The sequence below is a fragment of the Corapipo altera genome, unplaced genomic scaffold (assembly GCF_003945725.1).
Source record: "Corapipo altera isolate COAL_440 unplaced genomic scaffold, ASM394572v1 1, whole genome shotgun sequence".
NCBI classification, from domain to species: domain Eukaryota; kingdom Metazoa; phylum Chordata; class Aves; order Passeriformes; family Pipridae; genus Corapipo; species Corapipo altera.
In genome coordinates this window covers 316,391-333,652 of record NW_020884873.1, presented here as the reverse complement: position 1 = coordinate 333,652, position 17,262 = coordinate 316,391, and the positions used below count along the sequence as shown (strand labels likewise).

Genomic DNA, 17,262 nt, shown 5'->3' with positions numbered 1-17,262 from the left:
GGAGAATTAAAATTGGAATGGATAAATGTATGAAGGCTAACATTACACAGATATATAATTATAAACTTGGCAGCTACTTATAAATGTAGGTTGCCTTACTGAAGTAAAGAAGACTTCAGTTTGCTGAACTTGTTTTGCTACACTTAAGAGCTTACACATTTCAAAATATAAATCAAATGTCAATACATGAAAATAGTGCAAAGCAAGCTTAGTTTTTTTAATGTTTTCTTTTATAAAATAAAATACAGAGGGAGAGAAAATTTACAATGAGTAAAGTCTCCATGTTTCAATTATTTCAAAAACTGAGGGAAGTGTTTTTCTTGGTTGAATTTTTAAACATTTGATTATCTAGTTTAGTGCATTTGCTTTATGTATGGACAGAAAAACCAAGACTGCATTTGAGAATTTCTCTTATTTTTTTTGACTTTTCTTGTTTTACTCGGAATTGGGAACAGGGTGGAGGTTAGGCAAGAGAGGGAAAGATGGGGATATGAAGAAGCAGGATGAAGTTCTATCACCCCTATCTAACGCTAGTTGAATACCTATGCCAACAGTGAGGCTGTGGAGGAGCTATCTGGATTTAAGATCTGCTCTAACAACGAATTCTCTAGTTTTGTTGAAGCAGAAGCAAAAACACTTGTCAGAGTGAAGTGCTACGGAAAATGTTCAGGGTTGTTTTATTTTAATTCTGCCTGAAACAAGAAAGCAAATCCTTCATTTAAAGTTTTTTTTCTTTTAAATTTTTTCTTTAAAATGTACCTACAAAAGATTAGAATATTTTATTTAAAAAAATATTTTATTTAAAAATATTTTATATTTTATTAAAAAAAATATTTCAGTGGTGCAGCTCAGTAATTTCTTGTTTAGAAAGTGTAAAAAAACTAATTAACAAAAGTATTTCCTATTATTTTCATTTAGACAAAGCTACCAGTTCTGCTCTGAACTGCTCTGAAACAGTTCTGCCCAAAACTCCCCTAAATATTTTTGATTTTACAAAATTTACCTTTCATCAGAAACAATTCTCACAGTTAATTTCAGGGATTGGGATCCACAGAGCTTCAAGTTCCTGGCTTAAACAGGGTGGAAAATTCAGCTCAGATTTTTCATGAAACTCCCCAGAGTCACTTGTTCTCTGACAAAACCTTAGACATTTGATTCTCAAAGTCATGACTTAGGTGGATGCCCAAAACTCCACACTGATTACTCCAGTTTTATGCTCCTGACCCAATGTTTTGCTTGTGCTGAAAAAAGAAAAGCATCTTTCACTGAGGCAAGAAGGCTGCAAAATCTCAGACATTTCCTGAGAAACATCTTGTCTGTCTCTGTCTAATGTTTCTTCCACCAAATAGAGTCCTATTCAAAAATATTCCATTTCTTCCAGTAAATTTCTTCTGATCCATTATGAGGAAAGTTCCTAAATCCAGCAACGTGTATTTCATTCAGGTGGCGACAACTAATACATCAAGAATGCTCATACAGATGGAGCGTTGTTACTACAGTGTTCAACATAAATATGTGGGTCCACACACACACAAACATATTTGCATCAAAATGACCATTCCAACTGTTGGATATAAACATTGCAGCTCACAAACAGACAGGATATTGTAAAAAAGTGCCTATTTCTTGGACCATGGTAGACTTGTCACTGTTGAGGAAGAGTCACTTCCAGAGTGTGACTGGGATTCTTAGCTTTTAAAACAGAAATAGTCAGCCTCACCACAGGTTAACATCTTTGAGGATCTGGTCTTCAGTTATGTTATGTCCTTCTTATTTTACCTCAGTAATGTAAAAAGGCTTTCAGAAATTAAGGATTCGAGCTATTGCCCACTATGGAACAGAGATGAAGAACATGGTCAACAGAGAAGACCAGAAAGAAGGAAAGAGGTGGCTTCAAGGGAAAATTAATGGCCTCAATTTTTGGAGCAGAATTAACCAGATAACATAGTGCCAATAACACTACTGCTGCCTGTGGGGAAGTGTCCTCCTTAACCCCTCTCTTCCCTTTAAAAAGCTAGCTGATTATCAGTCTTGAAAATTCGGCCAAGAAACAGAAAATGCAATCTACAATATGAAGAAAATGTTGTGAAAAAGCAAGCTTCCAACAATAAAACTGTGAAGTTTAAACAGAAGTTATAATTTGCTGGAAGAAAACATTCTACCTGCTGGCAAAGATGACTTCTGCTTTCCCTAGGAACTTGCACAGTAAACACTTTATTGCCCAGCAAACCAATTCAAGTCAATCCCTATGTATCTATTAAATAGATTTTATGTTTTCAGGCCAACCGGAATGATTTCTTGGCTATGATGAGAACTTCTGCCTTTAATTTCTAGTGTATCAAATTCTAAAAGGATTATATTCAGCTATTTAGCAATTACAAAATTTTCTACAAATACTACAAGTACACTGAAAACATAGGAAATATCGTTAAACAATGCAGATCAAATGATCTGAGGGAAAGGGGTTATTAGAGGACATTTGCAAGAAGTTAACAATCACACTGTACCTCATTAAAAATAATGCAATTGCAGCCTCCTCCTTTTCCCTGGAGAGTCTCCAGAGAGTTAACTTATAAGGATATTAATACTCCTCTTCTTTTCCACTGCAATCTCCTGAGAAGACAGGAGCACTTGGAATGATTACGTTATGCCTCAGCCTGGGAAGGGCAGTATTTCATCATGTATTTCTCTGAGCAATGCTTTGAAGAAGCCTTTGTGGGTAATGCTAAAGGTGCCTTCCCTCTTTTGGCCTGAGATCACGGAGATTCTTGTTGAAAGAGAACAAATTGGTTACCAAGTTTCAGCCACCCATTTGATTTCTCTTCAGAGTCCCCACCAAAGAGAGCTTTGCTTTTCTTCTCAAAACATGCTACTGTGAGTCTTGACAAGAGAAAACCCATGTCTGGTTGTCAAAGTGTGTCTGCTCTTACTAGAAGCTGCAATAGCACCCAAATCTCCCAAGATACAGGAAACCAACAATATAGTTGCTAATTACATTTCAAGAGAAAAGGATTGTTTTCACTCACACGTAATTTTACTGATTGCAGTGAACTCACTTCATATAAGTCCCCAAGGAGTTATCAAGAGCCATGGTTTTCACCACTTATATCATCACTACAGTGTCTAAATCTCACTTAGTTCACCCTTCCCCTCCCTTGCTTTCCCCTTGCACTGTTTGCAGAGAAATTGGTGCTTTGCCACGGCTGCTCCCCATTCCGGTACAGCAATAAAGGATGGCTGTTGTGGCTTGTGGCTGTATTTCACCACAGAACAACACACACACACACACACATACACACACATGCACACACAAAATCCACTTGGCAAGCTCTTAATTAAATTATTATTTATTGTCCAATTTCTGAAATCACAATGAAGAATTTCAGATTCTTCTTGGAAGGGCTAAGTTTAGGAAATCCCTAAGCTCCCCTTCCTCCTAAGAGCACAGAGTTTCATGCTAGAAACTCTAAAAAACAGGCATCCAGAAAGCCTAGTTGCTTGTCAAAACCTCTCCCAACCTTTAAACCAAACCCTGATACAAATCACTGCATTTTAGGAACATAGTAGTGTCCTGTTTCCCACCCCTCAACATCTAAAGCAGACAAACAAAACAACAATACAGGACACAAATAAAGCAGATTATTTTGTTGACAATATTACACAGGCTAATTGATTTTCTTCTCTGGCTTCCCTCCCATATTCAGGGATGAATGTACCATGAGGACTCTATTTACTCGGTGAATTAAGCAATCAGAGTTATGCAAAAGCTTTCATACAAACTATGAAACTTCTGCAAACTTCCCACTAACAGAACTCCAATCAGCAACCAGTCCTTCCATCATATTCTTCTGCCACTGAGCAAAGCAATTTAAATTCTGCAATTCAGGGAAGGGAAATGCATAAATACAAAGAATTTTCCTTTAGAAGATACAACACGATATCACAAAAAAAAAGAAGAAAAAGAACCCAATCTGCATCCAGTGCTCATTCCCCAGCTAAACCAGCTTCCCAGCTTGTTTCACCATTCTGTTTCCCTTACCCATTGCCACTATCCAGCTCTTCCTACAAAACAGCAAAAGGCTAAACCCATACAGATATCATAATAAATTGGCGACTCACTTGGAAAGGCTTGATGAGTTCTGCCTGCAGTATGATCTGCTGATCATGTCTGCAGCGTATGAATCAGTGCAAACTGCTGGCAGCTCCAGCGAGCAAATGGACGGATGATCAGGGTGTGGAATGAGATAATAAAAATGCCATTATCCTTTCAGGCATGTGAGACTCATTGGATGCTCTTTCCACCCCACAGGCTAACCATTCAGTCGGCCCTGACGCTCCTGTAAATGACACTCTGTATTTGTGTGTTGTCAAGCTCATTATCTGTCTTGTATCCTCCTCCCCTCCCGTCGCCCCCCTCTGCTCTGTGATCATATGATTTTTATTTTTTTTTTTTTACTGTATTCTCTCTAATAGATCCTCTTTTCTATGCCTGGGCCCCCCATTTACAGAAATTCCTGCATATTTCTCAGCTGCTCAAGTTGAATGACAAATGCTTCTGCTAAGCCAGCTTGTTTGAGCACCAAGTAGCCTCAGCACTGCACAGAGGTGCCTTCAGAAGTATTTGCTCCGAGGAAACTCACATTCCAGCCTGCCAGGAGTACCCAGATATAAAATAATTGTCCAGGGAAATTGATAGTAAATCATTGCCTAAGCATTTTGCATCCAATCTAACCTGTGAAAGGTCAAACTGGATCAGATAGCTCAAAAGACTGAAGGTGACTGCCAAACAAGGACAAATCCAGGGAGGTGGGAAGTACCTTGAAGCTCAACTGCAGTCAAGGTAAAACCATCTTGTATTTAACAAAAGGATTAAAAACAGGGCTAGAATTAAATCCAACCTAAGCTCAATGTTCTTCCATCTAATCCAGTGAATGAAGTGGGAAATAGAAATGCAAACAGTGAGTTAACTGGAGGCACCATCAGTTACCATGATTTCACATGCTTGGCTCCCACACCTCTTTAAGCCCACGAATGTGAGCAAACTGCAACCACTCACTGTGCAGTCCTGCAGCCATTCCACCCCAGCCTCTGATCTTGTTAAACCTCATAAATTGCAAGAGTGGGTGTGGATGGATTAGTGCTCCAAAGGGAAATCTCTAAGCAAGCTCGCCTGTCTGTGAGAAGGAATGTGTGGGTTCAGTAGGTGGCACTCTTGGAGTGAACACCCAGGCAATCCTCTGCACAAAGCCATGGAGGATGCTGGATGTCCAAGAAAGGATCAACCTTGACTTTTTTTTCCTCAGAGCTTTTAAGAATTCAAAAGCTACACTTTTCTCAGGACACTGATATTAATTTACATTCTGCTTAAATCCTACTGTCAATAACCGCATTTTTTCCCCTCCCAAAAACTCTCTCTACAGTTTCAAGAAGATAGATTTTTATGAAAAAGTAACAATTCTGTGCTTTATAGATAGTTGAAGCATGTATAAGCTCAAGGTTTTTTTTCACACACAGAAACAGGTCTGCAGTACCCCAAGAAGTTGCTATTTCTTCAAGTATACCTTCTGCAGACCCAGGCCTTTGTTCTAAACCACATTAAAACTCCCATGTTTTAGTGTATAAACTGTACTTGAATTCTGATCTGGAGGAAGGAAAGGCCAATGGTGCTGATTGCAAAGGAAGTAAAACAGGAATTCCACTTCTGTGATTGCAGAGAGATCTGCAAATGAGATGAGGGTGCCCTAGGTAGGCCATCTCTAGGTTTTTTTCTCTAACCTCAAAGGAAAGTGAACATATAAGGCAGCGTGAATGCAGAATTTTTCCCTCTGGAAGAGCATTAGTTAAACAGAGATCATATCATGTTCTTCCAAAACATACATTTTAATCAGAAGTCAGACATTAGAGTTGATGTTTATGAAACTGTGAACTGGGTTCCAAAGCAACCCTACAGATTTCAAATACAAGTCTCTATTTATTACTGCATCTCAGAAACTTTTTTTCCAGTTGATTGAGCTCTACACTCTTTTCAATATATCCTGGAGTAGTCAGATTATTGCAGTGCTCACCAACAAAACTGTTTCCACTCAGAATTAAAATAAAAACAAGTTGACTATCCTCTAAAACATTATACTCTACATCTCCAAAGAACAGTTCCAGATTTTTGGAAAATCTGCCCCCACTGTCACACATGGCTCTAGATGGCAAATCTGACCTATTTATTGAGTCATTAGGAAGAGGGGAAGCCTCTTTCACTTGTAGTAGACTCCAGAACCATTTTAAAATAGCCCCCTTAGGACAATCATAAGAATCTCAATTTCTCCTTCTTCTCTCTTCCAAAAACTGTTTTGAATTACAAAAGTCTGGAGGAGAACTTTGCTCCAGATGAAACAATTCACATGGTCAGCCTATTTTTATTTCAAGACTTCAAACAGCAAATTGCACCTTCTTGCCCATACCTCTACAGCACTACTGAGAACAGATTTCATTTGCCTACTAAATTGACCAATAAGCAACACTGTCCATGCAAGTCTATCCTCAAGATGTTGCCATTTTTGCCAGCAAATGAAACTCAAGATAAATAAGGTGAGCAAACTGCATTTCCAAACAGTATCAGCCTCCTCTGCCCAGCTGTCTGTAGTGTTATATGGGACAGGCATCCTTGTCAACAACTGCTCGTAATGCTTCGCAAGTTGGTGTCCCACAAATTAATTTTTTAACCTGTCAGGAATTGCTACAACCACGATTTGTCACACTTGCAAAGCTGCAAGATTGAAGAGGCAACTCTGGACACATGGATGTTAATCCACTGCATCCAGGCGATGATCACACTGCCAAGTGGACCTGGGCTAACCCACAGGAGCAGCACAGTGGGTGCTCTGGTGAGTGCTGTCAGAGACTGAAATGGTTAATGATTTATGCATTCTAGGATTGCCAAAGGACTTTTGCAGGCTTCTGCAGGACTTTTGCATTATACCTCTGATGGCCCATCAAAGCCCATCCCTGCCTCCACCAAATCTCAAAAGGCGGGAAAAACCCTTTTGCCAGACCCCTCACGGAAACTCAGCACAGACCCAGGCATGGCCCGTGACACTAACCATGGATATAGCAACTCATAACTTCTTTGAGTGTGGGGGCTTCCCTCCTTCACCCCCAACAGATCAAGGCCACCACTTCAACTCACAGACATGGAAGCTGCAACTACCAAGTGTCATCGCTGGACCCCGTGGGCAGTGACTGTAGACATCTTTCCACTCTCAGTTTTTCTTTCCCTTACTCTCCCTTACCCTTATCCTGTCTTTCCTTTCTCTCCCCTATGCATTTCCCCCCCCCAGGGGTTATCCCTATCATAAATAATACAGATGACAACAGCCAAAATGCTAACATACCTGTTAAAACAAAATTCTTAAAATAAACCCTACCCATATATGTTTTCAGACGTTGATTATTCGTTTCACTCTAATCCACCCCAAGGGAATTATTGATAAGAACCTGGGTTACCCCCTCCCCTTTTTCTGGGGTGGGTCGTAACAAGTGCCCAGGAGGCTACACTGCCAGCTGTTCTCTAAGCTGTGCCCATCATTTAAGTCATAGGGCCCGTTCAGCTGAGGCATATCACTGTTTTAACAAGAGCTACAGGGACATTTGATGACTGTACCAGTTTGCAACATGAACTAGGGCTCAGCCAAGGCCAACCCTTGCAATGCCAGGCGCTCACATTCGATTGGGTGCGGATCCAGCAGCTCCCTAAGTTTACAGCCGTGCAGAAACGGTTCCCATGAAAGAAGCTGACACAGACAAAATTTTGCCATGCTTACAACCCCTTCAAAAATAAGTGGGAGGATGATCTGAGTCGGTTATAGATCCTTACACTTAATAATCCCCTTATTATTTGGAAGCCAAATGTTTGTTGTTTACTTCAGTAACTTAACTGAGACAGATACTTTCAGTACACTGTGGCCCTGAGGTGGAGATCTTACATATGGAGCAGGAGGAGGCAAATCACCTTCTAGATAATTTCAAAAATTGATATGGGCATCTAAAGCATGGAAAATCGATGGGGCTGGAGTCTAAACCTGCTTTCCTTGTATGTTCTGATGCTTCAGAGATCTAGGACAGTAAAACCCCTAAGGAAGACACTAGAAAAAGAAAAAACTAGAGTAAACAAACACTAACTAAACTAGAGCACTTGAGAGGTGTCATTCACGCCAATGAAGTCAAGTCAAATGGCTCTAGTGTAGGACCATCTATTACAGCAATGAACTCCTGGGGCCTTTCCTAGCTTTTCAACATTAAAAGGAGTAGGAAGGAGATGTGAGAGCTTTCCAAAAGTAAATTATTAGTGGAAGGTTCCAATGTCAACTCATATTAACAACAGGAATGTCCAGAGGTCATCCAGAGAGCCACTTAACATTTTGTTTATTATTTTTACTTTAACCACCTCTGCAGGCAAGACAGAATTTTCAGTGAGCTGATCAAAATAGCCTGTGAATCCTTTTTCTTTTGAGACAATAGTGAATTCAGGACCTGACCGAGGCACATGCACCATCCAGACCATGCCTTTCCATGGAAAGCCTAATCCTTTCTGTACCTGTTTGTCAACAGAGAATTTGCTGTGCTGCCCACTGTTCTCCTGTTATTCAAACACCTTCATGTTTCTTTAGCTCTTTGCTTAGTGGACGTTGAGGCAGTCTTAAAATGGGCAGGTAAGTAACTTACAGAAATATATCTGATTGGTTTCAGAGACCATGCTGCACCACTGTCCTCTGTGCCACCAGTCTGAAATAAGTAGGTAGACTTGTAAAGAACTTTGCAAAGCTACTGGCATTTTGCAAGAGGAACAGAACTCTTGTTTTTTATGAAAACCCATTCTAATGATATTAACATCTGCTCCTTGTTTGAAGAATATTTTTAACTGTTCTGTCCCTGGGAAAATGAAAGATGCCACAGTGTCTTTCGTGTTCTCATGGAGTAGACAAACTCTTGGTATTTTTAAGGTCTGTTCTGAAATGCTCCAATACAGTTCACTGCAGGGAACACAGTGGATGCATCTCACAGAGCAAAAAGCATCTGCATTCACCACCCTATGAGATTTTACTCTAGGACACTGGCATGTGAGCAGGGAATTCATTTCACAGATGAACAATACTTTGTGTATTAAATCATGTGCAGTAGGTGAAGTCAGGTAACTCATGCATAAGGTCTTGAAGAAAATCTTGAGTACTTACTTTTCAAGTCCAGTTGTAAATATCTCAAGTAACGGAGACTTTGCCATTTGAGAATGGTAAATCTTCCATGCTCTTACAAGGTTCAATACTAAGAATACACCCTATGGTTATGATATGTATTCCTCCCTTTATTCTTTAACTGTAACCCATACTTATAACTACCTGGATGCATACAAACAGCAGTAGCCTCAACAATTTTAGCGTGTTCAATGGAACCTGTGAGTCATACATACCCAGTTGTGTTTGTGGGTATACGTATGAAAATACCTACTCAAATTGAAATATGTAGGCTTGGGCATATGCATGTGCAAATCATGGAGTCACACACAAACAGAATTTGCATGCTCACACTGACACATTATCAGGTAGGAAATGCCTTAGCAGGCGATAGAACCATTTGCATAGGCAAGTTCTGCAGGATTAGGAACACAGGCCTGCACATCAAAATGCTAAAGCCTGAAGCCTGAAATTGTAAACACTTGCAATAAATGTAGTTGCAGATAAGACCCATATAGAGCCCATGAAGCATTCAATCCCATCTGACACCTCCTTTGCTGGGACAGGATGGCCTTGAATAGCGCAGACAGGAGTCTGGCCCTCTACAGGGAAGAGAATTTCATTTTCTTTGACTGTCCTCAGTTCTTGAGGTAATATTATCCTGCTTTTCACGTGGAAAAGTTACTGAGTGCATGTATGTCTGTAGCAGTAAACAAAATAAACTCCAAGGCAAGTGTTAAAATCATATTCCAAGGAGAACTTACACAGTAAATTGAAATGTGATTAGAAAAACGTAGTGTTCTCTACCTGTTACTTATGGGGGAATGCATGATCCAGAAATAGGGCAGTGCAATATTTCATGTGTGTGATAGACCATCTCCACCAAAGCACAGCTTTTGTTGTATGTTGTGTTTTCACTGCTTTCAGATAAACGTTAAGATCCAAACAATATAACCACACACATATAGCTACCTTCTGAATTGAAATGTAGGAAGCCGTAAGGGAGAAGCATTCACAAGGATTGTCATTACCACGTCTCCCTGTGCCCTGGCACTGCCACTAGTGGAGGTCCCCTCCTCTGGTCCCCTCCTGCTCTGAGCAGGAGCAGAAGAAGGAAGAACACCATTTCCCCACACACTTCTGCACCCATTCTTTTGTGCTTTATGTATTTCAGGGACATATGACAATTCTCACAGCAATAAAAAGAAAACCATTATTTTGGCTCACAAATTTTAAAGTTTGCTGTCTCTCGTTTATACCTGAACTGTAGCTTGCTATAACTGCTATCAATAAAATTCAGCTTTATCAGTGCAAATGATAATACAAGTCAAAGCCCAGACTTGTAGGGCTTCTGCTCAGAGCCATGTAGGGTAATACTTGCAGAGCCCACAAAACAGAAAGCTGTATGAGCTGCCAGTAATGTAGATGTAAGTCCTCTTTCCCTCAACTGTTTCTGGCAATAGTAAATTTCAATAAGAGGTTTTATATTAAATTATTAATGTTAATTTTAATATATTTAGCAGGCATGCTCCAAACATCACTATTCACTTCAAGCTTAGCCACAAAAGCCAGAAAGAACCACACAGTAGTAGGTGTGATACAAACATAGATGCATCTCTAGCCAAAACAGTTTATGCTTTGATTTTACTGCTGAGCAGGCATAGGTGGAAACCTAAGCTAAAGCTCCTTAACAGGCAGCCCAGTAAACAACAGTGAACTCATGAAGTGTGGGTCTGTTCACCCTTCTGTCCCACCACATGACAGCAAGAGCATCCACTGTCCTGCTTCAGCCTGAAGCCATGATCCCAGTCCGGGCTTCACATTTGATACTTCTGTGCTGGAAGAGTTTATACAGCCCTGGAAGGAGAAGAACATTTCCTGCTGGGCCAATTTACGGGGACCTTCCTGGACCAAAAGCTCCTATCTTACGATACTCTGAATTTTACTGGTGAACAACATCCAATCCCTGGTCAGGATCTCACTTCACAAACAACCCAATAAACTCAGCTAGCAAAAGTCATATGAATTCCACCAAAGTCAGTGACTGTTCATCATCTTATGCCAGTTGAACAGCTTGCAGGTATTCAAAATGCAAACCTCAACTAGAAATACTCAGTTTGAGCCTTCGTTAACTCTGAACTTAGCTTGAAAATATGAAATTGGATTCTCAGACCAGGACCCTGCCTCATGTAGGTTAAAATTACTTAATCTATCTGACTGGACCAATCATTTTTAATACCTGGCCCTTAGGTGTTTTGGAAACAGCTTTATTTCACTAGATGCTCAGGGATTACCAACTAACCGGATGCTCCCAGTAACTTTCAGAGAGCAAACAGTGTCAGTTTATTTAATAACTTTCAAAGTGAAACTAAAATCTTGTTAAAATCATGCCTCTTCTGATTTAATTAAAACACACCACACATGCTGCACTGTTCTGTTAATCATTAACTAAGTTAATTCAAGCCAGAAGATGAGTCTTTTCTTTCCTTCAAAAGCCTCCGGCCAGTGGAAAACTTCAGAAAACATCCCAAAAAAGGACCAGTACAGTATGATTTTTGTTAGATGGTCAACACATCAGTATGCTTTTTCCCTTTCTTCAGTATTTCTGATTCCTATAGGAATGCATGTTAAAAGAGAGTTGTTTTTTTTTTTTCTTACTTGGCAAAATACCTTCCCAAATTTTCTAAATATTATCTGGTATTTGCGTCAATATGACAGTCATTGGGTTTGACATGAATCAGATTGCTAAACCCACACAAAAATGCTTTGGAAATTAGGGGCTAGTTATACATTCAATTTCATTCAAATCCACTTTAGCAAACTGGTAAGGAGTGGATCTGAACTGCCTCCATTACCCCCTTCACTTCTATGGTTCACAACAGAGGTTTCTTCAGCATGCTAATCTCTACCTTAACTTTTAGACTCACAACTAATGCTAAGAAATCTCCTCAGCACTCCTGTCCCAATTCATTTGCAATTTCCAAGAAGACCTAGCAACACATCAAACTTATTCTCCCTCTGCAGCAAACCTTGCCAGCTTCTTCCAGGAGGAACTGAATATGAAATTAAACCATGTTAGAAATGTACCATTTTGTGGACTATTCAAGAAACAGGATACATCTAACATCTATTTTCCCAGCAACTCTCCTTTCTTGAAGGAAACCAAAACAAAACCATGTACAAAAAAAGGTTTCTTTCTTTATGTTCTTCATGTCTTAGGGAAATCTATACACAAAATCTTCCAGCTTCATCTGTACAGTTGTTATCTAATGGGATTTCCCTCTTGAAAACAACAAAGGATCAAGGCTGAACACTTTCACAAGGCCTGTCATATCAGATCAGGAAGGCACTCCATCAAGGCTGGATTCTTGCCTCTAGCCATGGCTCATGCTTAATGTTTTAGAGGAAAGCAAGGGGAAAAAATAAAAAAAGGCAAACACTAATGCACCTGGCCCACTGAGCAAAGCTCCCCCAGCACCGCAGAATTCATCTCTGCCCCCTGCAGGCAGGCAGCTGGGGCTCTGCCACGGACAGGCATTGCTTTCTGCACCACAGGGTCTTTAAACAAGCACGACAAAAAAGCGATTTATTGCATGGTAATAAACATAAAAGGGCATCAAGAAAGTAAAATGAAATCACCATGGCATGGGACGTAGCCTTATGTTGCACTAGGTTTAGGCTGGACATTGGGAAGAATTTTTTCACAGAGAGGGTGATTAGACTTTGGAACAGACTGCCCAGGGAGGTGGTGGAGTCGCTGTTCCTGGAGGTGTTTAAGGAAAGATGAGACATTCAGTGCCATGGTCTAGCTGACATGTTAGTGTTCGGTCACAGGTTGGACCTGATCTCAGAGGTCTTTTCCACCCTAATTGATTCTGTGATTCTCTGATAAATGTTCAGTATTTGCATTACAGCAAATGCATCAAGACATAATGATCTCAGGACCCAAACTACTCCAGTGTAACAAAAGACCCAACTATATATATTTTTTTTTGTTATTTCTCTGCATGCTCACATGCTAATACTTATTTTGGTATTGAAGTACCTGAAATCTGCTGTAATTTAGTAACAATGCCAAGGGAACAACTCTAAGGCACTCCATTTACTTCTACCTTCTCCCAGAAAATGGCTCTCTGGTCACACTTTACACTATCAGGATAGGCCGAGGTCTGAGCAAACTCATAAGAACACGATTTCTTCCCATCTATACTGTACAGCCTAAACCCCATGTTAAGGGCCCGATCTCTCTGCAAAAGGACAGTCCCATCTGCTCAAGGCTTCAGAACTCATCCAGGCTACTCTGATGCCCTGAGTGGAGACAAGTGCCAGCACCTTTACAAATGAGCAGCCCAGCCCAGTGCCTCCCAAGCACGGCCCAGCACGGCCATCAGCAAGCACTGAGGATGGGAAGCCTTGGACCACAGAGCTGGAAGCCTCAGCATCAGAACTGCTGACCAGACAGGTAACAGCATGTGAGGAGATCCCCTCAGCTCTGATGATCTGCTGAGCACAGACAAACCCCCAGGACCTATGCAGCACCTTGGGTCCTCCCTGACAGCACAAAACCGTGAACTGCTCAGGAGGTAGAGCCAGGGGAAGGAAGAAGAGGGGCAGCTGCAAACCCTTAGGCTGTACACAGTTTGTTCTGTTGTTTTTCTAGATCTGTTTTGGTTTTCATTTTTAAACATCTTATACATTAAGGTATCCATGAGGAAGTACATTTGTAAACAAGCACCTGCGCAGTGCTCGCCGATTGAAGGCAGAGTCTATCTTGACTCCTTCACCAATGCTCACAGACCTCAGGAAGCATTCCAGTCAGTCCAGCTGCCAGTGACTGAGAGATGCAGTGACACCATGTGGGTGACAGGTGGTCCCCGAGCTGCAAGACTACAATTCCCACATGCTTCCCTGTCACAGCAGGGACATCATCACAACCCCCATCATCACAACACCCTAAAGACTTCTTAACATTGATTGGAGAGATCAGACTCTGAGCAGGGATCAATAGTATGCATTCCCCACCTTATCTTTTCTGTGAATATGACACAGGAGCACGCATGAGGGCTTTAACCATCTGCTCAGGTAAGCACCCAAACAATCTGTCAGTCAGCTGAGTAACAGTGAGAAGTCTCATAGGTCTGATAGTAGGAAAAGCAAATGTAAGTGTTCACCTGTGTTTAAGGGAAACTGATAAATACTGAATTACTTCCTTCCCACAATCTTTAAAACACAATAACTTGACCACTCTCACAAGGATCAGCATCCCTATACAATCTTTCAGATTTGATTTGTGTACAAAAATACACCTTTGCCAAACTTGCCCTAGCCAGTAAATTTTTTTGGCATGTTACAAAATGGTGAAGAAAGGGTGTGAACCTCAGCTGCTCTTTTGCTGTGCAAAGAACATGAGAATCCCCTTTACCACTACTAAACAAAAAAGAAGTTCTTATCAGCTCTCAATGGTTGGGAAGGGCTTGCCTTCCCTGAAATTTCCAGCTAACCAGTAGTCTCCCTTTTCCACTCAGTTCCTCATATTACGATGCAAAAACTATCAATAAGTGGCTTAAGAGAAAGGTAACTTCCTGCAAAATAGCTGGTGGACTTGTCTTCAAGGAGATTTAAATAAAGTAGCTCTCAAAAGAGTCGGTAGCAGTACAGCTTGCATAGAGAATTATCAATCACTAACTTCAAAGAAAAATAATTTTCATTTTCAAATGGCAAACCTCCCCTTCAAGATCTGCCAAAAGCTGCAGCCTGACCTCTAGAGCTGTGGGTATACTTTCATGCCCTGTTGATGTTTTGTTACCTGAGAGAAGGCTTCAGAGCATCACATTTTATGAACAAATTTCATAGGATGGGAAGGATTCCAGGAACTCCTCTTCCACAAGCTCTTATGGAATTTAGAGGTTCAGGAGAGATTAACACATATGCAGTATTACAACCTTCCTCCTAAAACAAGTCATTATAGCAGGAAATTACCCTTCCAAGCTAAACAATTTACATTCAGAAAGAGAGCATTTTCTGTCATTCAAAAGCACAGGCAACTGGAGACAAACCCATTCTTAGGGCACCATCTTTGCACTTAGAGAGCTTCTGACTGACATTTCAGTTTTCATAGTAATAACTAGCAATATTTCAATAAAACGGCCACTAGAAATTATAATTTGCTAAAACCCTTCAAAAATATTAAAAACATGTTTCCAATAAACATTTCAGAAAAGTATGAAAGAAATCAGAAGTATTTTCAGAAACTTGGCAGAGTTTCAAGCACTTCTAATACTTGAGAACTTTTTTTTCTTTCAAGGAAAGTTTGCAGGTTTTTCCTCAGAATTCATTCATTTACACTGAAGCTGCTGTGAAATTCTGAGCTTAAAACTAAGCAGACTTCAGGATTCAAAGAAAGCAGAATAATCTCATCAGATCCAAATGCCAAGGCAGAATCTAAAACAGAACGGAAACATTAAATCATTCATTTAATTGAAATTTGTTGCAGTTTGCTAACAAGTAAGCTAACAACTATTGAGATGTTTTGTGATAAAACTTAACTCTTTTTTAGTGTAGAAAATCTTGAAAAGACTCTGGTTTTCAGGCTCTGATAAGCCAGATGCTATCTCAGTGAGGGCTTCTGAAGTCTCCAAAGAGCTATACAATCAATCAAGGATCTTTCGACTTTCCCACTGTGTTTACAAAGGGGAAAGAGAGCCAGGATGCATACTTCTGATATGCTCATTAAACCCGACAAGGATAGGCAAAACACACTGTGAAATCAAATAGATCTTAGGGGAGTACTTAACAGGTTCAGTTCTAGTGTTGTGACAGCACAGGATTTGTAACAGGTGAACAGGCTCCTTCCTCACAGCCAGGCTGGGCAGCCTGTGGGCAACACAGTGTAACTGAGGTGGCAATCCCAAGGGGATGTTACCCACAGGACGTTCTGCTCCCTTCCTCATCACCCACGTGGGCCCAGCCACCCGTCCTCAAGTGCAAGGAGAACCTGGCATGGTGTGTGCAACCTGTGGGGCAGAAAAACAGAACCCTGACCCCACACAGTGGCAGCTTGTGTTTTTATGTAGCTAAGGCAGATCAGAAATACAGAGCTGGGAGAAACATTTGTGGTTCGGTGAGCTTCACCCTGAACTCTGGCTCCACGGGCTTTGAGCAATTCCCAGTGGAGACGCATCCCTCAACAACAGGGAAGAGACCAAAACAGGTCCTACCTCTCTGAACACCATCGTGGACAAAGACTCCTGCATCACTTGATGGGACTTAGATCAACATTTGCAACATCTGAGATCTTATACAAAAACTACAGGCCTGGACCAGTTCTGAATCCAAAGAATAGTAGATAGACATTTTGAGAGTGTAAGAAACTACAGAAAAGAGATGAGCATACTGTGATCCTTTCCTGGCCTTTTATTCCTATCAGCATTATTCAAACATGCACTCTTCTTGAATGCAACCTCTTTCCAAAACCCAACTTTGTCCACATCGTTCTATTTGAATCCCAAATACATCTTTTAAAAGTGTACTTCTCAAAAATGCAAAACCTAGACAATATACCTCTCAAATAACCCAATCGAATTATGGGATGTTTTCTTTTTCCATTCTTCCTTAGGAGGAAAAATATGATTAATAATATTCACTAGACAGGAGACTGGTTTTGTATTTACATTTTTATAATTTACAAAATCAAAAGAGGGACAATTTTTTTATACATTATAAACTTTTTTGTTACTTTTCCTTTAAAACCTCTCCAGAAAAAAACTCTCTCATCTATAAGATATGACGTGCAAAATTTCAGGGGATACAAAGTTCTTCGGAGAAAGTCAAGGAAAATTGATTCAATTGGGAAGACAAGTCGGATACTTAACTGTGGCCTGGCTACTTCTGATGCAAATGACAAGGCTTAAGAGGTTAAATGTGGTTCTCAGAGGAGTATGGTGCGTTTTTGTTTTTAGAAACTCTACATTTAATTGAAACAAGAGATAAAGAAAATGATCCTTTGATGAACAGGGTCTGGATTTAGGCATTTTCTTATCGA

At 40.4% G+C, this 17,262-nt stretch overlaps 1 protein-coding gene across 12 annotated transcripts in view; it reads right to left on the bottom strand.

Moving 5' to 3' along the window:
- The window catches only part of CALD1 (caldesmon 1), a 196,550-nt gene that overhangs the window by 50,733 nt on the left and 128,555 nt on the right, over positions 1–17,262 (bottom strand). The window contains exon 1 of one of the 12 annotated variants that reach the window (XM_027659606.1): positions 4,120–4,396. The exons of the other annotated variants lie outside the window; for them this stretch is intronic. Coding sequence (XP_027515407.1) covers positions 4,120–4,166 — 47 coding nt within the window. The 5' untranslated portion in view covers positions 4,167–4,396. Of the gene's footprint in view, positions 1–4,119; positions 4,397–17,262 lie in introns of those variants that run through there. 12 annotated transcript variants of the gene reach the window in all.